The 20,197-nt window shown below is 40.7% G+C and overlaps 1 protein-coding gene and 1 pseudogene across 2 annotated transcripts in view; both read right to left on the minus strand.

The window, feature by feature from the left end:
- PSEN1 (presenilin 1) overlaps positions 1 to 20,197 on the minus strand; it is a 54,231-nt gene that overhangs the window by 25,733 nt on the left and 8,301 nt on the right. The window contains exons 3-5 of one of the 2 annotated variants that reach the window (XM_037031799.1): positions 19,980 to 20,119; positions 3,234 to 3,487; positions 1,044 to 1,185 (exon numbers count right to left, since the gene is read on the minus strand). In XM_037031799.1, coding sequence (XP_036887694.1) covers positions 1,044 to 1,185; positions 3,234 to 3,487; positions 19,980 to 20,066 — 483 coding nt within the window. In that variant the 5' untranslated portion in view covers positions 20,067 to 20,119. The other variant, XM_037031800.1, reaches the window with a different exon arrangement.
- On the minus strand, positions 11,855 to 11,982 carry LOC118977025 (uncharacterized; annotated as a pseudogene).

The raw sequence follows: 20,197 nt of genomic DNA on the forward strand, positions 1-20,197 counted from the left end.
ATCTTAAAAAAATATATACACACACATATCTTATACATATGTATACATATATGTACACACACAGAGAAATAAATACTGTAAGAAAATAGACAGACTTTGCTATTTGGAAAGTTAATATTTACTTAAGAATGAGCCTAAAGGTTTATGACTTACAATAATTGGTCTTTTTTTTTTTTTGAGGCATGAACCTGAAATACGTGCCAGGTGGCTGAAATTCAGCGGCAAGCCACTTAGCTGGCGAGTGAGCTAGGGAGCAGAAGGGAGCAGAAGCTGGGCAAGCTGGCCTGCGTCTTTCCGGCACAACTTTCCCTGCTGTGTTTCCCAAGGAAAGAATGAGTGCTACTGTAGGAGATGCGGTGGGGAAATGGATGGTCAGCGATTTAGAAGCAGAAATAGAGCTAATCACCAATGAACTTAAACCAGCATCTGAAGGTGGCTTTTATCGTTTTGTGCTCAAGTATGAAAATATAAATTTTTAAATTTCATATCTCCCCATATGAAATTGTCCCCATAACATGTTTCATAACACTATTTGTGGATGATGGAAACCCAAAGGTCTTAGGATGTATTTCTTTGGAATGTCATACATATACCATAAATCAAAATTGTTAAAACCATTTAACATTGTGATATGAAAACATTTGTTTTCCACTTATACCTTTTTGTATTTTTCAAATATTCCACAATGAGGGAGAAAAACTAAAAATTAACTTAGCTCTAGAATATAAGACTTTTTTCTTTACTATACCAAGTAAGGTATATGATAGAAAAACCCAATCATAAAGAGAACGAGGTGGAGCCCTGGCTGGTGTGGCTTAGTGGGTTGAGCGCTGCCCCACAAACTGAAAGGCTCCTGGTTCAATTCCCAGTCAGGGCATGTGCCTGGGTCGGACGGAGGCCAGGTTTCTGGTGGGGGTGTGCAACAGCACATTGATGTTTCTCTGCCTCTCTTTCTCCCTTCCTCCCCTTCTCTAAAAATAAATAAATAAAATCTTAACAAGAACAGGGTGGGAGGTAAAGCTCTGCTCGTCGTGCTCGCTCACCTTGTAGCACCTATATTTGTACAGAGCCACCAGGAGAATGGTCATGACAACAATGACGCTGATCATGATGGCGGCATTGAGGATTGAGTGCAGGGCTCTTTGGCCCACAGTCTCGGTGTCTTCTGTGAACGGAGTATAAATCCTATAACGAAACAAAATGCAAAAGCCCTGGTAAGTGTTAATGGATGGACACCCCTAACCATATACTCTCTCCAACACAAATTTTGTTTCCTTGATTCAACTAATATCTTATGTCACTTCTATCCAACACATCACTGTAACCAAGAATTTTTAACCCCAAAAAATGGCTATCAGACATCTACAATGAGTGTTTCAAAATAAGAGTACATTTCTAAAATATGGAGAGCTGTAAGCTAGACAACTGGCTCCATCTAGTGGATACTATATACTGAAATAATTACCTCACTGAATATTCTTTCTGCACAGATTATTAGTGATTTGCGAAGGAACCAGAATCTGCCACATAAATGACCTAGGCTGAGATTGTCAGAGGATGGTAATATGGCTTATAATTATTCTCTTTCAATTTCAGGGTGACTACAACTGGTGTTGTCTGGAGACAATGTCACCCATCTATATTCCCCTTATTTTTCATTCACATAAAACACTTTTATTCTCGGTGCCAATGTTCCCAGCTAACAGACTAAGTTTCTGACTCCATTACAGTCAGGTGTGGCCATTAGACTAAACAATGGTTAACAAGTTATATACAAGCAAATGTACTGGGTAAAACTCCTAAGAGTTAAATCTACTGAGAGATACGTCTTATGTCCTTCGTCCCCTACTCCTTCCTGCATCCTGCTGTCTCAACAAAGGCTGGGGCTTCAGCACCCACAATAACCTGGGGTGTAGAAGCTGAGGAAGAAGGAGGAGCCTGAGTCCTTGATGAGTGTGAAGCCGCTCTACCAATCTGGACTGGCTACCTCTGCACTACTCTGTGGGAGAGAGATTAACACCTGTATCATTTAAACCAGTTGTTCTGATTTTAATGATGGGGCCAGAAAACTTCCTGTGAAGAATCAGAGGGTAACTATTTTAAGTTTTGTGGGTGATATGCTCCGTGTTGCAATCACTCAACTCTGCCAGTGTCACACACAAGCAGCAGAGACCATATATAACAGAATGGACATGACTGTATTACAATAAAGCTTTATTTACAAAAGTAGGTGAAAGGCAGATCTGACCTGCAGGCTATGGCTTGCTAACCCCTATTCTACAATATGTAGCCAAACCAACTCTAACTTATACATAGAGAATATCACTCAATCCCTTTGGGCTATTACTGCCGCTGTCTGTCTGTCACTCACTGTCTCAGTCTTTCTTCCCAAGATTAATAGCTTGGCTTTCAGAACCCCATGCAGTGTTTCAGCCACTTGCCACTTTTAGTTCTAAAATCCATTTGAAGTTTGTCTGAGCCCTGAGAGAGCCCTAGAGACAGAACTGGCTGACATATGAATCAGGGCATTTTTCTTGGTGGCAAAGGACTGACAACAATAGCACCAGAGAACCTACGTGACAGGTCCCCAAGAGTCTAGTGCCAGCTTGCATTCATCTTCACCCTTTCATTTAACAGCTCCTTCCACTGAGCATTTATTACATACCTCGTCCTGGAAACAAAGTGCTCTGATAAGACATGCAGCACAGAAGGAAATCAGGTATTAAGTAATAAGGTGAATTAACATACATTTGCACATTGTTACAAGTGAAAAAGAACAAGCTGCTATGAGAAAGAATACCAGAAAGTACCTAATTTTGTTAGGAGGATCAGAGAAGTTATCTTTGGCCTTAACATTTAAGTCAAGATGAGAAGGATGATAGGAATTAGTCCACCTAAATTAGAAAAGAAAAGAACATTCCAGGCAAAGAACAATAGGCCTAAAGGCTCTGAGATGGGAAAGGTGACTATTCAAGGCTTTTACCTGCTCAATTACAAACAAATTCAGCCCTTCCTTAGTGACACCACACAGGAAACACAATTCTATAGCTTTCATTCCCTGTACTCAAAGTATCGAGTACTACGTAACCCCTCACTCTCTCAACTGCTCTGGCTAGAAGGACGCTCTAGCCTTCACGGCCCTGCAGTGCAGAGGCCTTCAAGGCAATGATGACATGCGGTAAAGGAAAGCTACACTGGCCTTGAGAATAATAAAACAAAACACTCATACATACAACTGCCCATCATTCCGGGTATAAAAGCTGACTGATTTGATGGTAGCCACCACTACCACCATACAGAGAGTCACGGGGACAAAGAGCATGATCACATGTTTGGCGCCATATTTCAGTGTCAGCTCCTCATCTTCTTCTTCATCTTGTTCCACCACCTGCAGTGCGTTACCCTGGGGTCCTCCATTAGACAACGGCTCAGGGTTGCCCCGCCTCCGCCTTTGGCTGCCGTGCTCATGCCGGTCTTTACCGTCATTCTAAAAGCACAAGAAAAACTTTGTCAGTAAGCCAGACTCTTGGGAGAGCCAGCTGTTCTATATCAAAAACATAAAATGTAACAATCTGGGGTTAACACGAGACGCATCATTACTTGAGTTCTAAAAATTGGAGGTAAGAAAGAACCAATTTTTAACATGTGTGCAGGTAAGAAGTCTAGGTTATTTATCAAATTTACCAATTCTGGGTGGGAACCCAGACCCTCCATTTCCCCTGGGTCTCTCCTGCCATCCCCAACCTAATACAATTACACTCGTTCTTTGAAATTTGACTTAAAACTTACACCTGCCTGACAACTTGATCTGCTGCAGCTTCAAGCAGAGTAATCTGAGCTTTTCCAAAGTCGTGAAGTGCTTTCTACCTGTGCTTTTATACCAGTTACACAAGGAACTATCTTCCTTTCATTACTAATAAGAATTAGTAGAAGATTTTATTACTAAAATCCTGCAGTGATGTACAAGGGATCGCTGTAATTATTTCTTACAATTGCACTTAAATCTACAATGATCTCAAGTATTCAATTTAAAAAATCTTTACAGTGAGAATTAGGCCTTAAACAATTACGATAATCCTGCCCCATTGGCACTGCGCCCTGTACGCAGTCACAGACAATAACACTTGATGAATGATGGGATGGAAGGAGAACCATTCTTGGATTCTACTTTCCTCAGACTCTTAATCCAAACACCATATTACTACCTTTACCCTCATACTAAGTTTCTTCTTTCTTTCCTATTCTTCAAATGCAATTTCTTGTTTGGCGTCACTGTTCCTATCTAAAACTCGGTGTTTGGAAAGGGTAAGATGAATCCTAAGAGCACAAACAACCACAATAACAATAACAGATAACAGAAAGGGTATCAGGTATTCCTCTTCCTCCTCACTGGCAACAGAACAGGTTGACAGTCACTGATGTTGGGAAGATGTCATCAGTGTGGTTAAGAAAGGGTCCTCTTAGGAAGATCATGTGAGAACAGGCCATTCTTGTACCTTGTTTTTGGCTACATATATAACTCGGAATATTACTATAGAGTATTACTATTATTCATTAAAAATACATTACATAATTAATAATAGCTTAAAGTTATTACAATAACCCTGGCTGGTGTGGCTCAGTGAATTGAGTGCCAGCCTGCGAGCTAAAAGGTTGCCGGCTGGATTCCCAGTCAGGGCACATGCCTGGGTTGCAGGCCAGTTCCCTGCAGGCCAACTCCCAGCAGGGGACGCACAAAAGGCAACCATACATTGATGTTTCTCTCCCTCTCTCCTTCCCCTCTAAAGATAAATAAATAAATAAAATATTAAAAAAAAAGGTATTACAGTGTACCAAGGACTGACACGTGCTTTACACTTAATTCTCACAGCCACCCCATCATCACTTTACAGGTAAGGAAATGGCAACAGCTAGTGTTACTGAGTGGGTTTGAACCCAGGTGTGTCTGACCACAGAAATCAAGTTCTTCACCACCTCAATTTTCGGTTTACAAGACAAGATGAGAGCTCTGCAGACTGTGAGCTGAGTTATCTTTTGTTCTTAATGTATTCACCCCACAGGTAATTATCAAAATTCTATATTCCAGGTATGCTTCTGTGGCAATATAGAAAATAATACAATCTAGATGCATCCTTAAGAAGTTCACAAATTAATCCTGACTGGTGTGGCTCAGTTGCTTAAGCGTCATCCAACAAAGCAAAAGGTCATCGGTTCGATTCCCAGTCAGGGCACATGCCTGGGTTGCAGGCCAGTCCCTGGTTGGGGCACATGTGAGAGGCAACTGATCGATGTCTCTCTCACACATCCATGTATCTCTCCCTCTCTTTCTCTCTCCCGTTCCCTTTCTCTTAAATAAATAAATAAATAAATAAATAAATAAATAAATAAAAGAAGTTCATAAGTTAGTTTCAATGTAGAGTAAATATAGTAGAGACATCAACAAAGTGCTACAGGACTAAAATTTTGTGTGGTCAAGACAGGCAACATAAAAGATATGATTCTTGAGCAGAACCTTCCAGAGTGACTGTAAGGTAAACAGGCTCCATATCTGTGCCACAGATATGTGCAAGTGACGTGGAGCAAACCAGTGACTACCCCTGAGGAGGCTGGGAGACAGGGCTGTCAGGGCTGGTGGAAGGGAAGAAGGTTAGCAACAGGTTGTAAAGGACCTTCCTATTGCCGAGACAACAAGGGGCATCAGACTTTGTTCTGTGGGTGACAGAAAGTCATTTAAAAATGTCAAGTCTGAGGAAGAGGTACATCCGATTATGTTTCATTTGTGAGAAACTTCATGGAGTGGGGATGGAAAACAGAAGATGTATAAGGAATACTTCAGAATCGAAGTGACAGGGCTTTGTGAATGGTCAGGAAGGAGGCAAGGATGACTCTGGAGGTTTCCAGCATGAGTGACTAGGAAGGTGGTGCTGACGCTGATAGAGACTGGGAACACAGGAGATGGGCACGCTGGAGGAGAGGAGAGATGTTTTAGTTTAGGAGATAGGAAAATGCAAAGTACCTGTAACCAGGCAAGAAAGTCCAAAGGCAGCTAATAAGAATTTCAAGTGCAGAAGAGAGTTGGGAAAAGTCATTAGTTTGTACAGCTATGGAAGTAGATGAAATCTGAGAGCGAGAGAGTATAGATGGAAAACAGGAACAGTATGAACTTGTTCATGAATGCACTACACCAACTGTAAAAGGAAAACTACTGAGATGACAGATGACAAACAAGGAAGAAGTATGAGTAACGTCTGAGCTTAAGCAGCAGGTGAAAGGAGAAAAACCAGCAAAAGAGATTAGGGGGAGAGGGAAGAAAATCCAGAAATCCCAGAAATCAATGAATATCGAGCCAAAGGCAGAGCACATTGCAAAAAGATGAACGGTCAGGCAGAATGAGAGCTGAAAAGCTACTGACTTTGACAGAGGGAAGTCCACCAACCTCTTCACACACGGGTGAAGAGGGAAGTCAGATCATAAATCACAACAGACAGGAATGAATGAGAATTGAGAAATTAAAGGCAGTAATTCTTTGGTGGAAAAAAATATGACAACAGAAAAGATTTTAATTTGAAATAATTATTTCAGGGATGATAGAGACTTGAGCATACTTGTCAGGCCAAAGTATAGAGTCAGGGTTCAGGAAGAGACTGACAATACCAGACAGAGAGATGGTAACTAATGGAATAGCACAGGGGACAAGGCAGAGGAAGAAGAGAAAAGAGTTGGCCTTATAAAGGCACTGGAGCCCTCTATCACCCTGGAGGTCAGGAAGTCACTCTCTGAATTCACGGAGAAAATATTTATGAAGACTCAAACTCTATGAGGAACGGAAAGGAAACAATTCCAAAATACATATGGTAGAAATATGTATACCACTTACCAGAAAAGACCATTTTTGCTGAACACAAGCCACTGGAGTAGCCAAAGTTCAGGAGGAAAGAAATGGTTAAGAGGAATGAGGGATCTGGGGGGCAGAGGCACGGTGTGACAGACAGCAACAGGCAGGTGAGTGGGGGGAAGTCACACTTCAATTTTCTAAGCCATGTGCTGAGGATGTTATGTTTGCGACTAATGTTCATCAAGTTGGTCATAATTATTATCATAATTATGACCAACTTGATGTGCCAATTAATGCACAAACTAAAATACAAGTAATAATAACTCTCTTTACACAGTATTTGCCAACTTACAAAGCACTGTCATGTATCTCAATCATTCTTTTCAAATGTTGAGAGGTGTTGGTAGGAACTTGTCCAAAACCTCACGCCAGAAAACAGCAGAGGCAAGAGTCAAATGCAAGTTTCTTACTTCAAAATTTGTATTCTTTCTATGGCATACAGCTGTCCCATCAGGCTACATGAAAGATTTAAATGAGTAAGTCTAGCGTGGATGAGACAATCGTAACACGCTCAGTGACATTACTCAACTGGCTGTTCTGGTTTGTAAGGAACATTAGCTGACCCCACCCTGCCCCACCCCTGAAGCTAACGTGGGAAACTAGAGCACTGTTTCTCACACATGCACACCCGCACACACACACACATGCAGTTCCTCTTTATAGTACTTTGGATACTATTTTTTAAATGATGTTTTAATATCTTTTTTAAAAGTACAACTTATTTATTTACTTATTTATCCTCAGTTGAGGACATGTCCACTGACTTTAGAGAGAAGGGAAGGGAGGGAGAGAGAGAAGAAGAGAAACACTGAGACAGAAACATCGACTGGTGGCCTCGGGCATGAACCCTGACTAGGGACAGAATCCGAAACCTAGGCTTCTGCCCTGACCAGGAATCGAACCACCCTTTGGTCACGGGACGATGCTCCAACCAAGTGAGCCACACTAGCCAGGGCACAATTTATTTATCTAATCAGGTAAAACATTCACATGGTTCTAAAATCTGAGCATAAAAAAGGTGAATGGTAAAAAGGCTCTCACTTAACTACCTACTTAGCTTTTAGTCGTCCGGGTTACCACTGTCACTATTCTCATTCCCCTTTGCACAACAGATGTGCCATCCTGCACTTTGCTTCCTTTGGTTAACTGTGTCTCTTAAAGATTTTTTAAATACATCGGTACACAAAGCCTGACTTTCTTTTTAAAATTTTTAAAAATCAGCCATATAGCCAGAGTATGACAGGCCATTAATTAGGCCAATCCCCTAATGGCTGACGTTTAACTTGCTTTGATCTTCTTGCCATTACAAACACTGCTCTGATCGGAATCCCGCCTGTGAAGTTATACATGTTTAGGGGCATATTCGTAGGATAAATTCCCTGAAGGAAAATTACTGGGTCCAAGTACACATGCACATGAGATACTGACATATATTTCCAAATCACCCTCCCTACAGGTTTACTCGTTTAATGATTCAGCAACACAGAAGAGTGCCCATTTCAACAAGCCCTGTCAAAACAACAAGTTATGAAATGCTTGAATTTTTACCAATCTGATAGGTAAAATATGGGATCTTCATGTAATTTTAACATCCATTGCTTTTTTTTAAAGATTTTATTTATTTATCTTTAGAGAGGAAGGGAAGGAGAGAGGGAGAGAAATATCAATGTATGGTTGCCTCTGCAGGGGACATACAATGTATCGTGCATCCCCTGCCAGGAACTGGCCTGCAACCCAAGCATGTGCCCTGACTGGGAATCGAACTGCGATCCTCTGGTTCTCGAGCTAACATCTATTTCTTATTATTAGGCAAAAGAAGCATATTTTCTGTGAACTCAGTATTCATTCCTTTGCAATTTTTCTATTTGGCTGATGGTACTTTTTTTGTTTCTAGATATAATTCTTATACTTATTAAGAATCAATGAATGCCAGCTATGACTTAGGTAAAAACAGTACAACAGTTGATGAGACGGGTGAGGTTTTTGCTCCCATGAACTGATTTCGAGCAGAGGGAGACAGATAGTAAACAAGATAATTACAAAGTGGGACAGTACTATAGCAGGATGATGTAATAAAGAATACACGGGGCATCTTTCCGAAGAAGTGACACTTGAGCTGAGATTTGAAGGATGAGAAGGTGTGAAAGGCTCACTGTATAATAAAGGATTAAGTCAGTAGGTCAGGAGGGTCCAAACCCCACACATGACAAAGATCTGGCCTTGTTCCTAGGAGGTAACCTCTAAGCCCTTGGAATATCCTGTCCATTACAAGTGTTTGTTTCCAGGAGGCCTTGGGCCCCATTGTTAACAGTGTGGCCTCGGGTGGGGGTCTAGGACTACATAGTATCTGCTTGACTTTGGGAGGGGCCGCAGAACTATGGTTAGCCATGTCTACATGACCAATCCCCAGTAAATCTCCTGGACACCAAGGTTCAAGCGTACTTCCCTGGTTGGCAGTACACTGTGCACACTGTCACACATTGTTCCTGGGAGAATTAAGCACTGTTCCCATGACTCCACTGGGAGAGGACAACTACAAGCTTGTGCCTGGCCCCCTGCTCTGTATGGCTTTTTCTGTTGCTGATTTCAATCTGTATGCTTCCACTGTAACGAACTGGAACAATGAGTATAACAGCTTTCCTGAGTTTTGTGACTCCTTCTAGCTAATCATTGAACATGAGCATAATCTTGGGGAATCCCAAATATACCCATACACTGAAAACTACAAAATACTGCTAAGGAAAACTAAAGAACAAAAGTAGAAATAGACATATGAGACAACATCAAACTTCGAAACCTCTGTGCATCAAAAAAACAATCAACAGAGTGAAAAGGCAACCATGAAATGGAAGAAAAAATATTTGCATATCATGTACCTGATAAGGGGTTAATATCCAGAATATAGAAAGAGCTTCTACAACTCAACAACAAAAAAACTAACCTAATTTTAAAACGAGCAAAGGGCCCTGGCTGGTGTGAACCAGTCAATTCCCAGTCAAGGCACATTCCTGGGCTGGAACCAGGCCCCCAGTTGGGGGAATGAGAGAGGCAACTGATCAATGTATCTCTTGCACAGTGATGTTTCTCTCCCTCTTTTTCTCCTCCCTTCCCCGTCTCATCAAAAAATAAATAAAAATCTTTAAAATGAGCAAAGGACTAATCTACACATTTCTCTAAAGAATACACACAAATGGCCAAAAAGCACATGAAAAGAGCTCAACATTATTAATCATTACAGAAATGCAACTCAAACTACATAAGGGTGGCTACTATCAAACACCGAAAAAACAATAAGCATTAGCGAGGATGCAGAAAAATTGGAGCCCTTGTGCACTGTTGTTACAACTACAATGTGGGGTGGCTGCTGTAAAATAAAACATGGCATTCCTCAAAATACTAAAAAAGAATTATCATATGATCCTGCAACCCCATTTCTGGTATGTATCCAAAAGAACTGAAATCAGTGTCTGGAAGAGGTATCTGCATTCCTGTGATCACTGCATTATTATTCACGAGAGCCAGGAGGAAGAAGCAACTCAAATGCTCATCAACAAACGGATAAAGAAAATGTGGTATATATCAACGATGGAATATTATTCAGCCTTAAAAGAGGAGGAAATCTTGTTACACACTAAAACATGAAGGTATCTTAAGGACAGTACATTAAGTGCAATATGCAGGTCACGAAACGGACAAATATCGTGTGATTCTAGTTATATAAAGTACCTAAAGCAGTCCAACTCAAATAAAAAAATTTGAAAGATTTTATTCATTTATGTTTAGAGGGGAAAAGAAGGAGAGAGGGAAAGAAATCTCAGTGTATGGGTTGCCTCTTGTGTGTCCCCCACTGGGAGATGGCCTTGCCCAGGCATGTGCCCTGACTGGGAATCAAACTGCGATCCTTTGGTTCGAAGGCCCGTGCTCAATCCACTGAGCTTCAACAGCCAGGGCACCAAATAAAATTTTTTTAAAAACCACAGAAAGTCTAACTGGTTGCCAGGATCCATAGAGGAAGGGAAAATGGGAAGCTGTTCAGTGGGTACACAGTGTCAGTTTTGCAAGTTGAAAAAGTTTTCAAGAACTGTTGCGCCACAATGTGAATATAGTTAATACTACTGAACTGCACACTTAAAAATGGTTAAGATGGTAAACTTTAAATGTTATATATTATTTACCACAATTTAAAAAATTTTTAAAGAAGACCCAAATAAATGTGGAACTACAAGGTGTTCATGGATTGAAAGACTCAGTGTTAAGGTTTCAATTTTACCACTCAACCTCACCCACCCCAACTGATCTACAGATTCAATGAAATCTAAATCCAAACTAGCAGACTTTTGCCCTGGCTGATGTGGCTCAATGGATTGGGTGCTGGCCTATAAACTAAAGGGTTGCCAGTTTGATTCCCAGTCAGGGCACATGCCTGGGTTGTGGGCCAGGTCCCCAGAGGGGAGCGTGCAGGGGACAACCACACAATGATGTTTCTCTCTCTCTTTTTCTCCCTTCTTTTCTCCCTCTAAAAATAAATAAAATCTTTTTAAAAAATTAGCAGACTTTTTTTGTACAAATGTTTATAAAATTCATATGGAAATACAAAGTACTAAGATAACCAAAACAACTTTGAAAGTTGAAAGACTAACAGAACTTGATTTCAAGGCTTGTTATACAGTTATAGTAATCACGAAATACAGTATTAGCACAAAGACAGAAGAATAAACCAATAGAACAGAACAGAGAGTCCAGGAACAGACCGGCAAACACATGAACAACTGAATTTTGCCAAAGGTGCAAAGGCAATGCAGGGGAGAAAGGACAGCCTTTTCAACAATGGTGATGAAATGACTGGATATCCAAATGAAGGAAAATGAACTTTGATCCATATCTCATACCATACACAAAAAATTACTCTCACTAAATGGACCTAAATGCAAAACCTTAAACTATAAAAGTTTCCAGAAGAAAATGTAGAAAAAAATTTTTGAGAACCTAAGTTAGGCAATGATTTCTCAGATATGTCACCAAAATATTTTTTAAACTGATAAGAACAGATACTGCACTTGATCTTAGCCAAAAGACCGAGAAGCGATCAAAAATTTTTTTAAATCCACAAAAAATAAAATTGATAAAAGTGATTGACAGAATGATGACTTAGTATTATTTTTAAAGCTATTCAATTTTTTTATTATGGAAAAAATAAAAAATTAAAATTAAAAAAAAACTTTTTATTATGGGAAAAGTTAAAAAAGTACTGTCAGAAGTGTATAATGAAGCCCCATGGGTTCACTATTGGTGGTGTACCTTCTACAGGTTTTGAAAAATGCATAATAATGTGTACACATCATAGTACCATATAGAATAGTTTGCCTGTCCTGAAGATCCTCTGTTCTCATTTACCCCTCCCTTCCCCCTCTACCATGCAACCCCTGATCTTTTCAGTGCCTCCACAGTTGTACCAGTTTTAAGGTTCAGAAAAAGTTGTGTGGCCATTATAAACAATTCCATGTCAGTGGCAGAGGGAAATATTACTCACTATATAAATGTTGTAAGTTCACGCAGGGCGGGGTCCTACAGGAAGTGGTATGTGAAAAGCGAGTTCCTATGAAGCCAGATTCTGCAGAGCTCCTACACCATTAAGTCAGAGGCTTCATTTATCCCTTCCATCTACTTCAGAACATGATGCAAGTACAGGACCAGCCATCCAAGGCATGTGGACCCTCAAGCAGGGAGAGTATTTCTCAAGTAGCAAAAATTGTAGGAGTTATTTTTCATACAGTGTAGCACCTGCCTGGGTTTTTTTAACCTGTTTTCTGCCTGCCTTTTAAAAGTTTTATTTCTGTAAATAAAATAAATATTATAAAGTTTCTAAAATTTAAGTTATAAACTTTTATTTATAACAAAGAAAGTGTTCTCTGCCCAATATGAATAGAGTGAGCAATCTGATGAACCTTCAGATTTTTCAAATCCTTGTTCTGCAAGTTCCTTTTGTTACTAAAAGGAATCAGATGCCAGTACATATAAATGTATCTCAAACTTAAATATTATAATAACAGTATAACACTAATGATAATTATGATAAAAAATTACTGAGATTTATTGACCATGTATGTGCTTAGCACCATGCTTATGCTCTTGAGACAAGTTATCTCATTCAACCCTAAGACTCTGAATTTATTAATATTGTAAACTTCTTTTAACAGAAAAAAAAACTGAAGCTTAGAGAGGCAGAATAATTTGCCAAAGATCACAGAGCTAAGAACTCCTAGAGCACAGATTCTAACTCAGACAGTTTAGTCATTAGATCCTACTATTAGCCATTACCTTGTATCAGTGGTCCTCAACCTTTCTGGCACCACTGAGGAGTTTCGTGGAAGACGATGAGGGGCTGATGAGCTCAGGTGAGCTGCTCTGGCTAGCTTACCTGCTGTGGATGGGGTTGGGGGAGACAGGAGGCAGAGTTCAGGAGAGCTTTGCTTGTAGCCTGGTTCCTAACAGGCAGAGGACTGCTACCTCTCCAGGACCATTGGTTGGTGATCCCTGCCTTAAATTACTGACTGGGTAAACTATAAGTAACATAAAATGGAGGTTATCTCCAAATTGTCACTATTACAAATAATTCTTTAATAAGTAATCTGGCCTATACTTCTTGGCACTCTTATGCTAATGTTTCTATATGATAAAGGTCTACAAGTAAAAATGCTAAGTCAGGCCTGGCTGGTGTAGCTCAGTGGATTGAGCGCAGGCTGCAAACCAAAGGGTCACCGGTTGGATTCCCAGTCAGAGCACATGCCTGGGTTGTGGGCTGGCCTCCCAGTGGGGGGCCACATGAGAGGCAACCACACATTGATATTTCTCTTTCTTACTCCCTTCCCCTCTCTAAAAATAAATAAATAAAATCTTTAAAAAAATGCTGGGTCAAAGGTATGTGCATTTTTAGATTTAATTGCCAAATTATCTCCAAGAGGCACGTGTATCTGCAGACTCAATTGCCTCCAAATATGAATTCAACTCCCATAGAAAGCACATGAGAGGGCTTATTTTCCCTACACCTAATAAGCAATGGATAGCAATCCTTGCTCACTGATGGGAGAAAAATGAAAAGTTTTCATTTCTTTATCTGATTATTAGTAAGGTTTATTAGTCTTTTCATATATTTATTACCATTTTTATTTCTTCTTCCGCCATCTATATTACTTGTATCCTTCGGTAATGTTGTTACCGGGTTCCTCACGCTCCTTTTGACTTCTCTGTATATTAAGATACACCTGTCATTATGCATTATAAGGCTTTGCCCGGTTTGTTTTACAACTTTGTACATGGCAGTTTTTGCCACACTTAAGTTTACAGGAATTTTATATTGATGAATATGAGTTTAAGTGATTCTAAAAGGAAACAACTTATTCTTTCAACACCCCAAATTGCAATGTTTTTCAGCAGTTATAATGTACAGTTACAATGAATGCTCACAAATAGTGCATCTATTATTTCATGCATACATTCCCATATAAGACATCATGCCTAAAAAGTTATCATGCAGTCCATTATGTTGATATATTAACAGTCTGCATAGTATTTATTTTACTTACAATGAGTACTTTTTTATAAATTTATGAGAAAGAGTTGCAATCCTATAAAACGTAAAGGATTTCTACAATTAGCAATGTGAGGCTCCTAGGCATGCACTGGATAAAAAACTAGAAGGTGGCTTAACTGAAGAACTGGCAAGTTACGTGGAAAACTTGAAACCACTAACCACAGGCAATACGTTTCCCACAGCAAAACCCCATCCAGCACCTGCCCACGCTTTCCGATTCCCTGGCACTGGCGCTTTCACCGTTGCCCCACCCCCGAGGAAGGCTGTCGCTGCCCTGAACGGTGACCACTGACTGGCTAGAGATAACGTTTCACAGTTATGGCACTGTTGTGTTAGGCTTGAACCTAGAGGGTTTTTTTCCCCCCTTCAACAAACTATTAAGGGGGGTGCCAAAGATTTCTGACTTTACTCTCACATGAAGCAAGCATTTTCCTCTGGAAGTCACCACGATTTTCAGCTATTTTTCTCCTTACCTCATTGACATAACCAGGAAAACAAATTCATTACTATAAACAGTACAATAACACTGCCAAAGGTTGACTGGACCCTTTGAACCCAACTTAGTTTAAATTTAGATCACTCCTTTCATTTTTCCTCCCCCTCAAGGTCTCAAGTATTCAAACAACACTTTAAACAGATTATAGGCTTGCTTTCTGTTTAACTGCACAGGATGTCTCACACTTGAACGCAGTGACCCATCACCTAGAAAATGAGTTAGTTCTGTCAACCTACGACTTCCTAACAACTTAATCAAATTCTTTTTGCATTTAAGGTTTTGAATTTAGAAGATATACTGCAGATGACTTCATTTAAAAAGACCAGACACATCTTACACGAGCCCCAACCGGGGACCAAATCCGCAACCTAGGCCCGTGCCCTAACTGGGAATCAAACTTGACACCTTTGCCTTACGGGACAATGAGCCAACCAACTGAGCCACACTGGCAGGGCAAGGACATTTTAATGTTGTTGATTTAGCAACTGAAGATAATGGACTTATATATGTTCTTGAACAATTGCTTTATATAGAGAATCATTATTGATCATTCCTTGGATTACTTGAAGGCTTCTTTTTAGTTAGAAATGTAAAGTAAAGTTAGAAATGATTTTCTCCATTCTGAATCAAAAAAGTATTGATAATTAATTTCTTTAAGGACTAGAAAGTTTGGGTCAGAATAAACTAATCTGAATAAAAGTATTGAGTATTCAGTTTATATATCTCATAGTTTTTCTCTGATGTCACTCCTTTTATTTCTTTTCTCAACATAGTGGTTCTTAATCTATGGTCCCTGCATCACAAGCATTGGCAAGATCTGGGAATTGGTTAGAAATGCAAATCCTCTGGCCCCATCCCATACCTACAATATCAGGAACTCTGGGTTTGGGGCCAGAGAATTTGTATTAACAATTCTTCCAGGGGAGTCCAACACACACTAAAGTTTGAAAATCACTGCTCTAAATATGATATAAATGAATTTTAGACTTAAGTAAAATTCACCTTTTTGCATCTTAAGCAAACAAATGCTCAGCTAATCCACATAAATGATGTGACTCTATACCAAATCAAAACACACATTTTCACTCTTCTGAAGTTTATACTGTCAATTTCCTCTAGTTGTACTATATTCCTGTAATGTCGATAGAAATGAAATGGAAACTGACTTCTGGCAAAGAATTATGACAAGTCTAGAAAAAAAGAGCTCTACCCATAAAAAGTCTGCATCAGAAAAATAAAATTTTACAAATTATTTTAACAGGCATAGTCAAAGTAAACCACAGGACTATGATAGATCACAAACTACAGAAAAAAGGCCAGATAATCCTCTTGTATTTAGCAAATCCACTATCCAAAAGGAGAACTAAAAGAGCTTCATTCAGTTAACCAGAAAAACAGCCATCTATGTCCAATTCAAATTTGGGCCTACCCCCATTTTTCCATAAACAACCAAAGCATATACTTACACAATGGCTTCTTTATAGCTAAAAAACTAAGATTCTTTTCCTCCTTCTTTGGCTTTAAAAAATTACATCAGAGCAAAAATGAACAGACTTGCATTTTCCTTCCTCAGGATTTTTTTCATACAATGTGCCCTTTCAGTATTCCATTTTTCAGAGGTAGAGACAATCTGAAGCACAAAAAAACCCAACCCTAGAACATGTCTTAAATTAGAAAACAGTTTTAAGTTCCAGGTCTGTCATCTAATTTTCTGTGACCCTGGAGAAGAATTTAAACTGTAAAATGGGAATAATACCTACCCCATGATAACTAGAAAGTATGCGGATATATACAGAAGGTCTTTGTAAGTTATAGAAGGCAGTTTTAAGGAGCTAAACAAAACAAAAACTTATTTGACTTCACATTATCGACAGCGGAGTCGAAATGAAACAAATAACTTGGGCCTGATAAATCTAGCCAGTGGTGCCCTAACAGACCTGAAAGGCACCGCTAAAACCAAACTGTGAACACACACAGGATGCTCACAGTTATCAACTGCAATTGTTATTGTTACCAGTAACAATCATGTGTCCACTGCACCTCCTCTAGAGCACCCTTTATGTCAAGGGAATATTTCATTTATGTCACTAAGGTGTAAAGAAAGGCAGAAAAATAATACCATGAAAGCCCACAAAACCTCAACGTCAGCGATATAAATGCTACTACACTAACAATGGAGAGCTCACAGAGTACCACGCACTGCTCTCAAAGCCGCGGAGACAGGCGTGAGCAAAGATCACACACCCGGCCTCAAGCAGCTTGGGGTGGGGGTTAGGAAAACAGAATCCTCAAGTTAATAGTCTGCTAGAAATACTGGTCAGAACTACACCCCAAAACGCAGCATAAGGGTATAGAGTGCCAGGTGACAGGGAGGGGGAGTCGAGCAGGGCAAGGCCTCACTGATAAGGTGACTCATGAGGTGACCTGAAGAAAGTGAGGGGAGCCATCTGGGAAGAGTGGGAGAATAACCCAGGGCTCAGAGGCAGAACTGAGGAGGCAGTGAGCGAGGGAGACGGTAGTAAGAAACAGGGAGGGATTGGGGGTGGGGGGAGGTTAAGACCTCAGGACCATATTTTATTCTGAGATGAGATGCCCTTAGAGGGTTTGTGTCAAATGAGTGACATATAACTGTTCCCCTCCCCCAAACTTTTAAGTTATGGAATCTTTTGTTCAAGGGATAAATATGTAAAACAGATAAAACAGGAGCTCCTCTGGGTAAGAAAAAGGTCCCCAGAGACTTGACTTCTGCTGTTCCCACTCTCCCTCTACCTCATCTGAAGTTTTCGAGTGAGTACAGTCTGCAGCATCCAAACGTTCACACCCTGTGTACACGGAACAGCCCAGTCCAGCCCCATCTTAACTTCTCAAAAAGCTTTTCCTAGGGAACGGCGAAAAGAGCAAATGAAGTTGCTGGCGCACATCAGAGGCACAGTCGGGCTGCCACACCTCTGCAGGAACCCAGTACCCAGGGCAAGGTGCAAAGTCCCTCTCCTTTCCCCCACACAGCTCTCCAGGTACATACTGCACACGTACAGTTTGTGTCCCCTGGCAGGGCTTCCTGTGATATTCATCTTGATTTCACTTGAAAAATGTTCTAGCAATACAGTATGATCTGCCTCTGCTGGTGTGATCTCTGCATGTGGTCAATTTACATTTGAGGAAACTTCCTCCTCTACTAGTGCTATTTCGTCTCTCAGCAATGACCTCCCAGCTCGCTCCCTTCTAATCCTAAGCATCCCTCCAAGTCTACTTTGTAAAGCCATCCTCCCCACATCTGAGCCTCAGCTGGAACTCCAGATCTTCAGAGTGTGGAGTAGCGCTCCAGTTCACTGCTCATTCCGTGGAACAACCCTCTGTCCATATGGCTGGTAGTCTTCCAACCTTTGTGACCGCTTTAGGTGACAAGCACACGCCAGCCCACGAAGCAGTCAATGCTCTTTCAGACATACTGTAGGAGGGACTCCCCTCAAAAAAAAGGAATTTATTTAAAGCCCTGGCTGGTGTAGCTCAGTGGATTGAGCGCGGGCCTGTGAACCACACGATTGTGGTTCGATTCCCAGTCAGGGCACATGCCTGGGTTGCAGGCCAGTTCCCAGCAGGGGACTCACAAGAGGCAACCATACATTGATATTTCTCTCCCTCTCTCCTTCCCTTCCCCTCTAAAGATAAATAAATAAAATCTTAAAAAAAGAATTTATTTATAAAAAATTGTGTATTTATTCTTACATGTTGAAGCTTCAGTCACCTTCAAAGTACTTCCCAACTGATGCAATCAATATACTATCGAGACAACAGTTTTTGAACTCAACGATTTTGATGCCTTTTAGAGCTCCTACTGTTTTTTTAGTTTCACCTCTTCCACATCAGCAAAATGTTTCCCTTTGAGGACTTTTTTCATCCGGGGAAACAAATAAAAGTTGCTTGGGGTGAGATCGGGTGAATAGCGATGGTGGGGCATGGGATTCATGCCACTTTTGGTCCAAAACTGCTGAACACTCAGCACGGCGTGGGCAGGTGTGCTCATAAATCACTCATCATGAAACAGGCAAATGCACTGAGTCTTCAAAATAAATTCACTGAAGTTGAACGCAGCCTCTCACAACAATGCCAGCTGGTACATTGATACAGATGGGTTCCTAGAACACTCACGTAGCAGGGGAAGCCTGTATTACAAGGGACCCACCCTCCAGAAGATAATTCCATTTTTTGGTGTGGGGGGGGTCCCTCCCTCTTAAAATAACTGATAAAATTCTTCTTACTGATCCAGAACCTGTTTCCTGGTATCTTCCACCACAGGATCTGTCCCCTGGTTGAAAGGGTAGAGGAAATCTGGTTCCCCAGCCCTCATGCACCCTGCATAGTCTATAGTTGGCCTTGTGTTTTCCCTGATTCTGGCTCCACCTCTAAAAATTCTACCAACTGCCCAACCATCTCACAGGCCCTCCGTGGAAACCAAATTCAACCTGGAATGATCAGCTAGCAGTCGCAGGCAGATTTGATGTCTCCGTGTGTAGCCGATGAGTCTCTGTATCCCATGCCACTAATTACAACTCATTCTTGATTCCTTTCTTTGAACTTCCTCAGGACTTCTACACTTAACCTTGCATTTACCATTGTGCATTCTGTCGATGAATGTTTATGGCACTGTCAGAAATTATGCTAGATGCTGAAAAAATGAGAGTAAAGGAAATGTACTCAGCCTACAGAAGAGTAAGAGCAAGACAGGTAAAATAATAAACAGCTGAGGAAGTTGGAGAGGCTTCAATGGAGGCAGTAACGTCTGAGCCAGAGATGAACTGAACACCACTCATGTCTCACATGGCCTTGTGTCCCCAGCACCACATGGCACGATGCTTGCCCTCAGCTGAAGTTTAGAATATATGTGAACTGGTCAAGCTGAGAAAGTACTTCACCTCCTCAGCCTCTTTTGGAGGTGAGGGAGCGTGATCACTGAATCCACAGTCTGGCAAAGGCAGTTACAAAGGCTGACACTGTACCTGGCTACGTACAGTACTGCTCAAGTGGTTGTCCTCGGACATCTGTGCATTCTGGAAGTAGGACAAGGGTGCAGGTAACTCTGTCATTGGAGCAACTGTACAGAAATGCCTTTTCACAGAAAACAAAGCCTACTGGGGTCCTGAAAAGGAAAAAAACAATCCTTTGTGCATTCCAATTATACTTTTATTTTTAAACACTTTCATAAATTACGTTCAGC

Source organism: Sturnira hondurensis, unplaced genomic scaffold (genome assembly GCF_014824575.4).
Source record: "Sturnira hondurensis isolate 20B ecotype Veracruz unplaced genomic scaffold, ASM1482457v3 Scaffold0021143, whole genome shotgun sequence".
Classification (NCBI taxonomy): Eukaryota; Metazoa; Chordata; class Mammalia; order Chiroptera; family Phyllostomidae; genus Sturnira; species Sturnira hondurensis.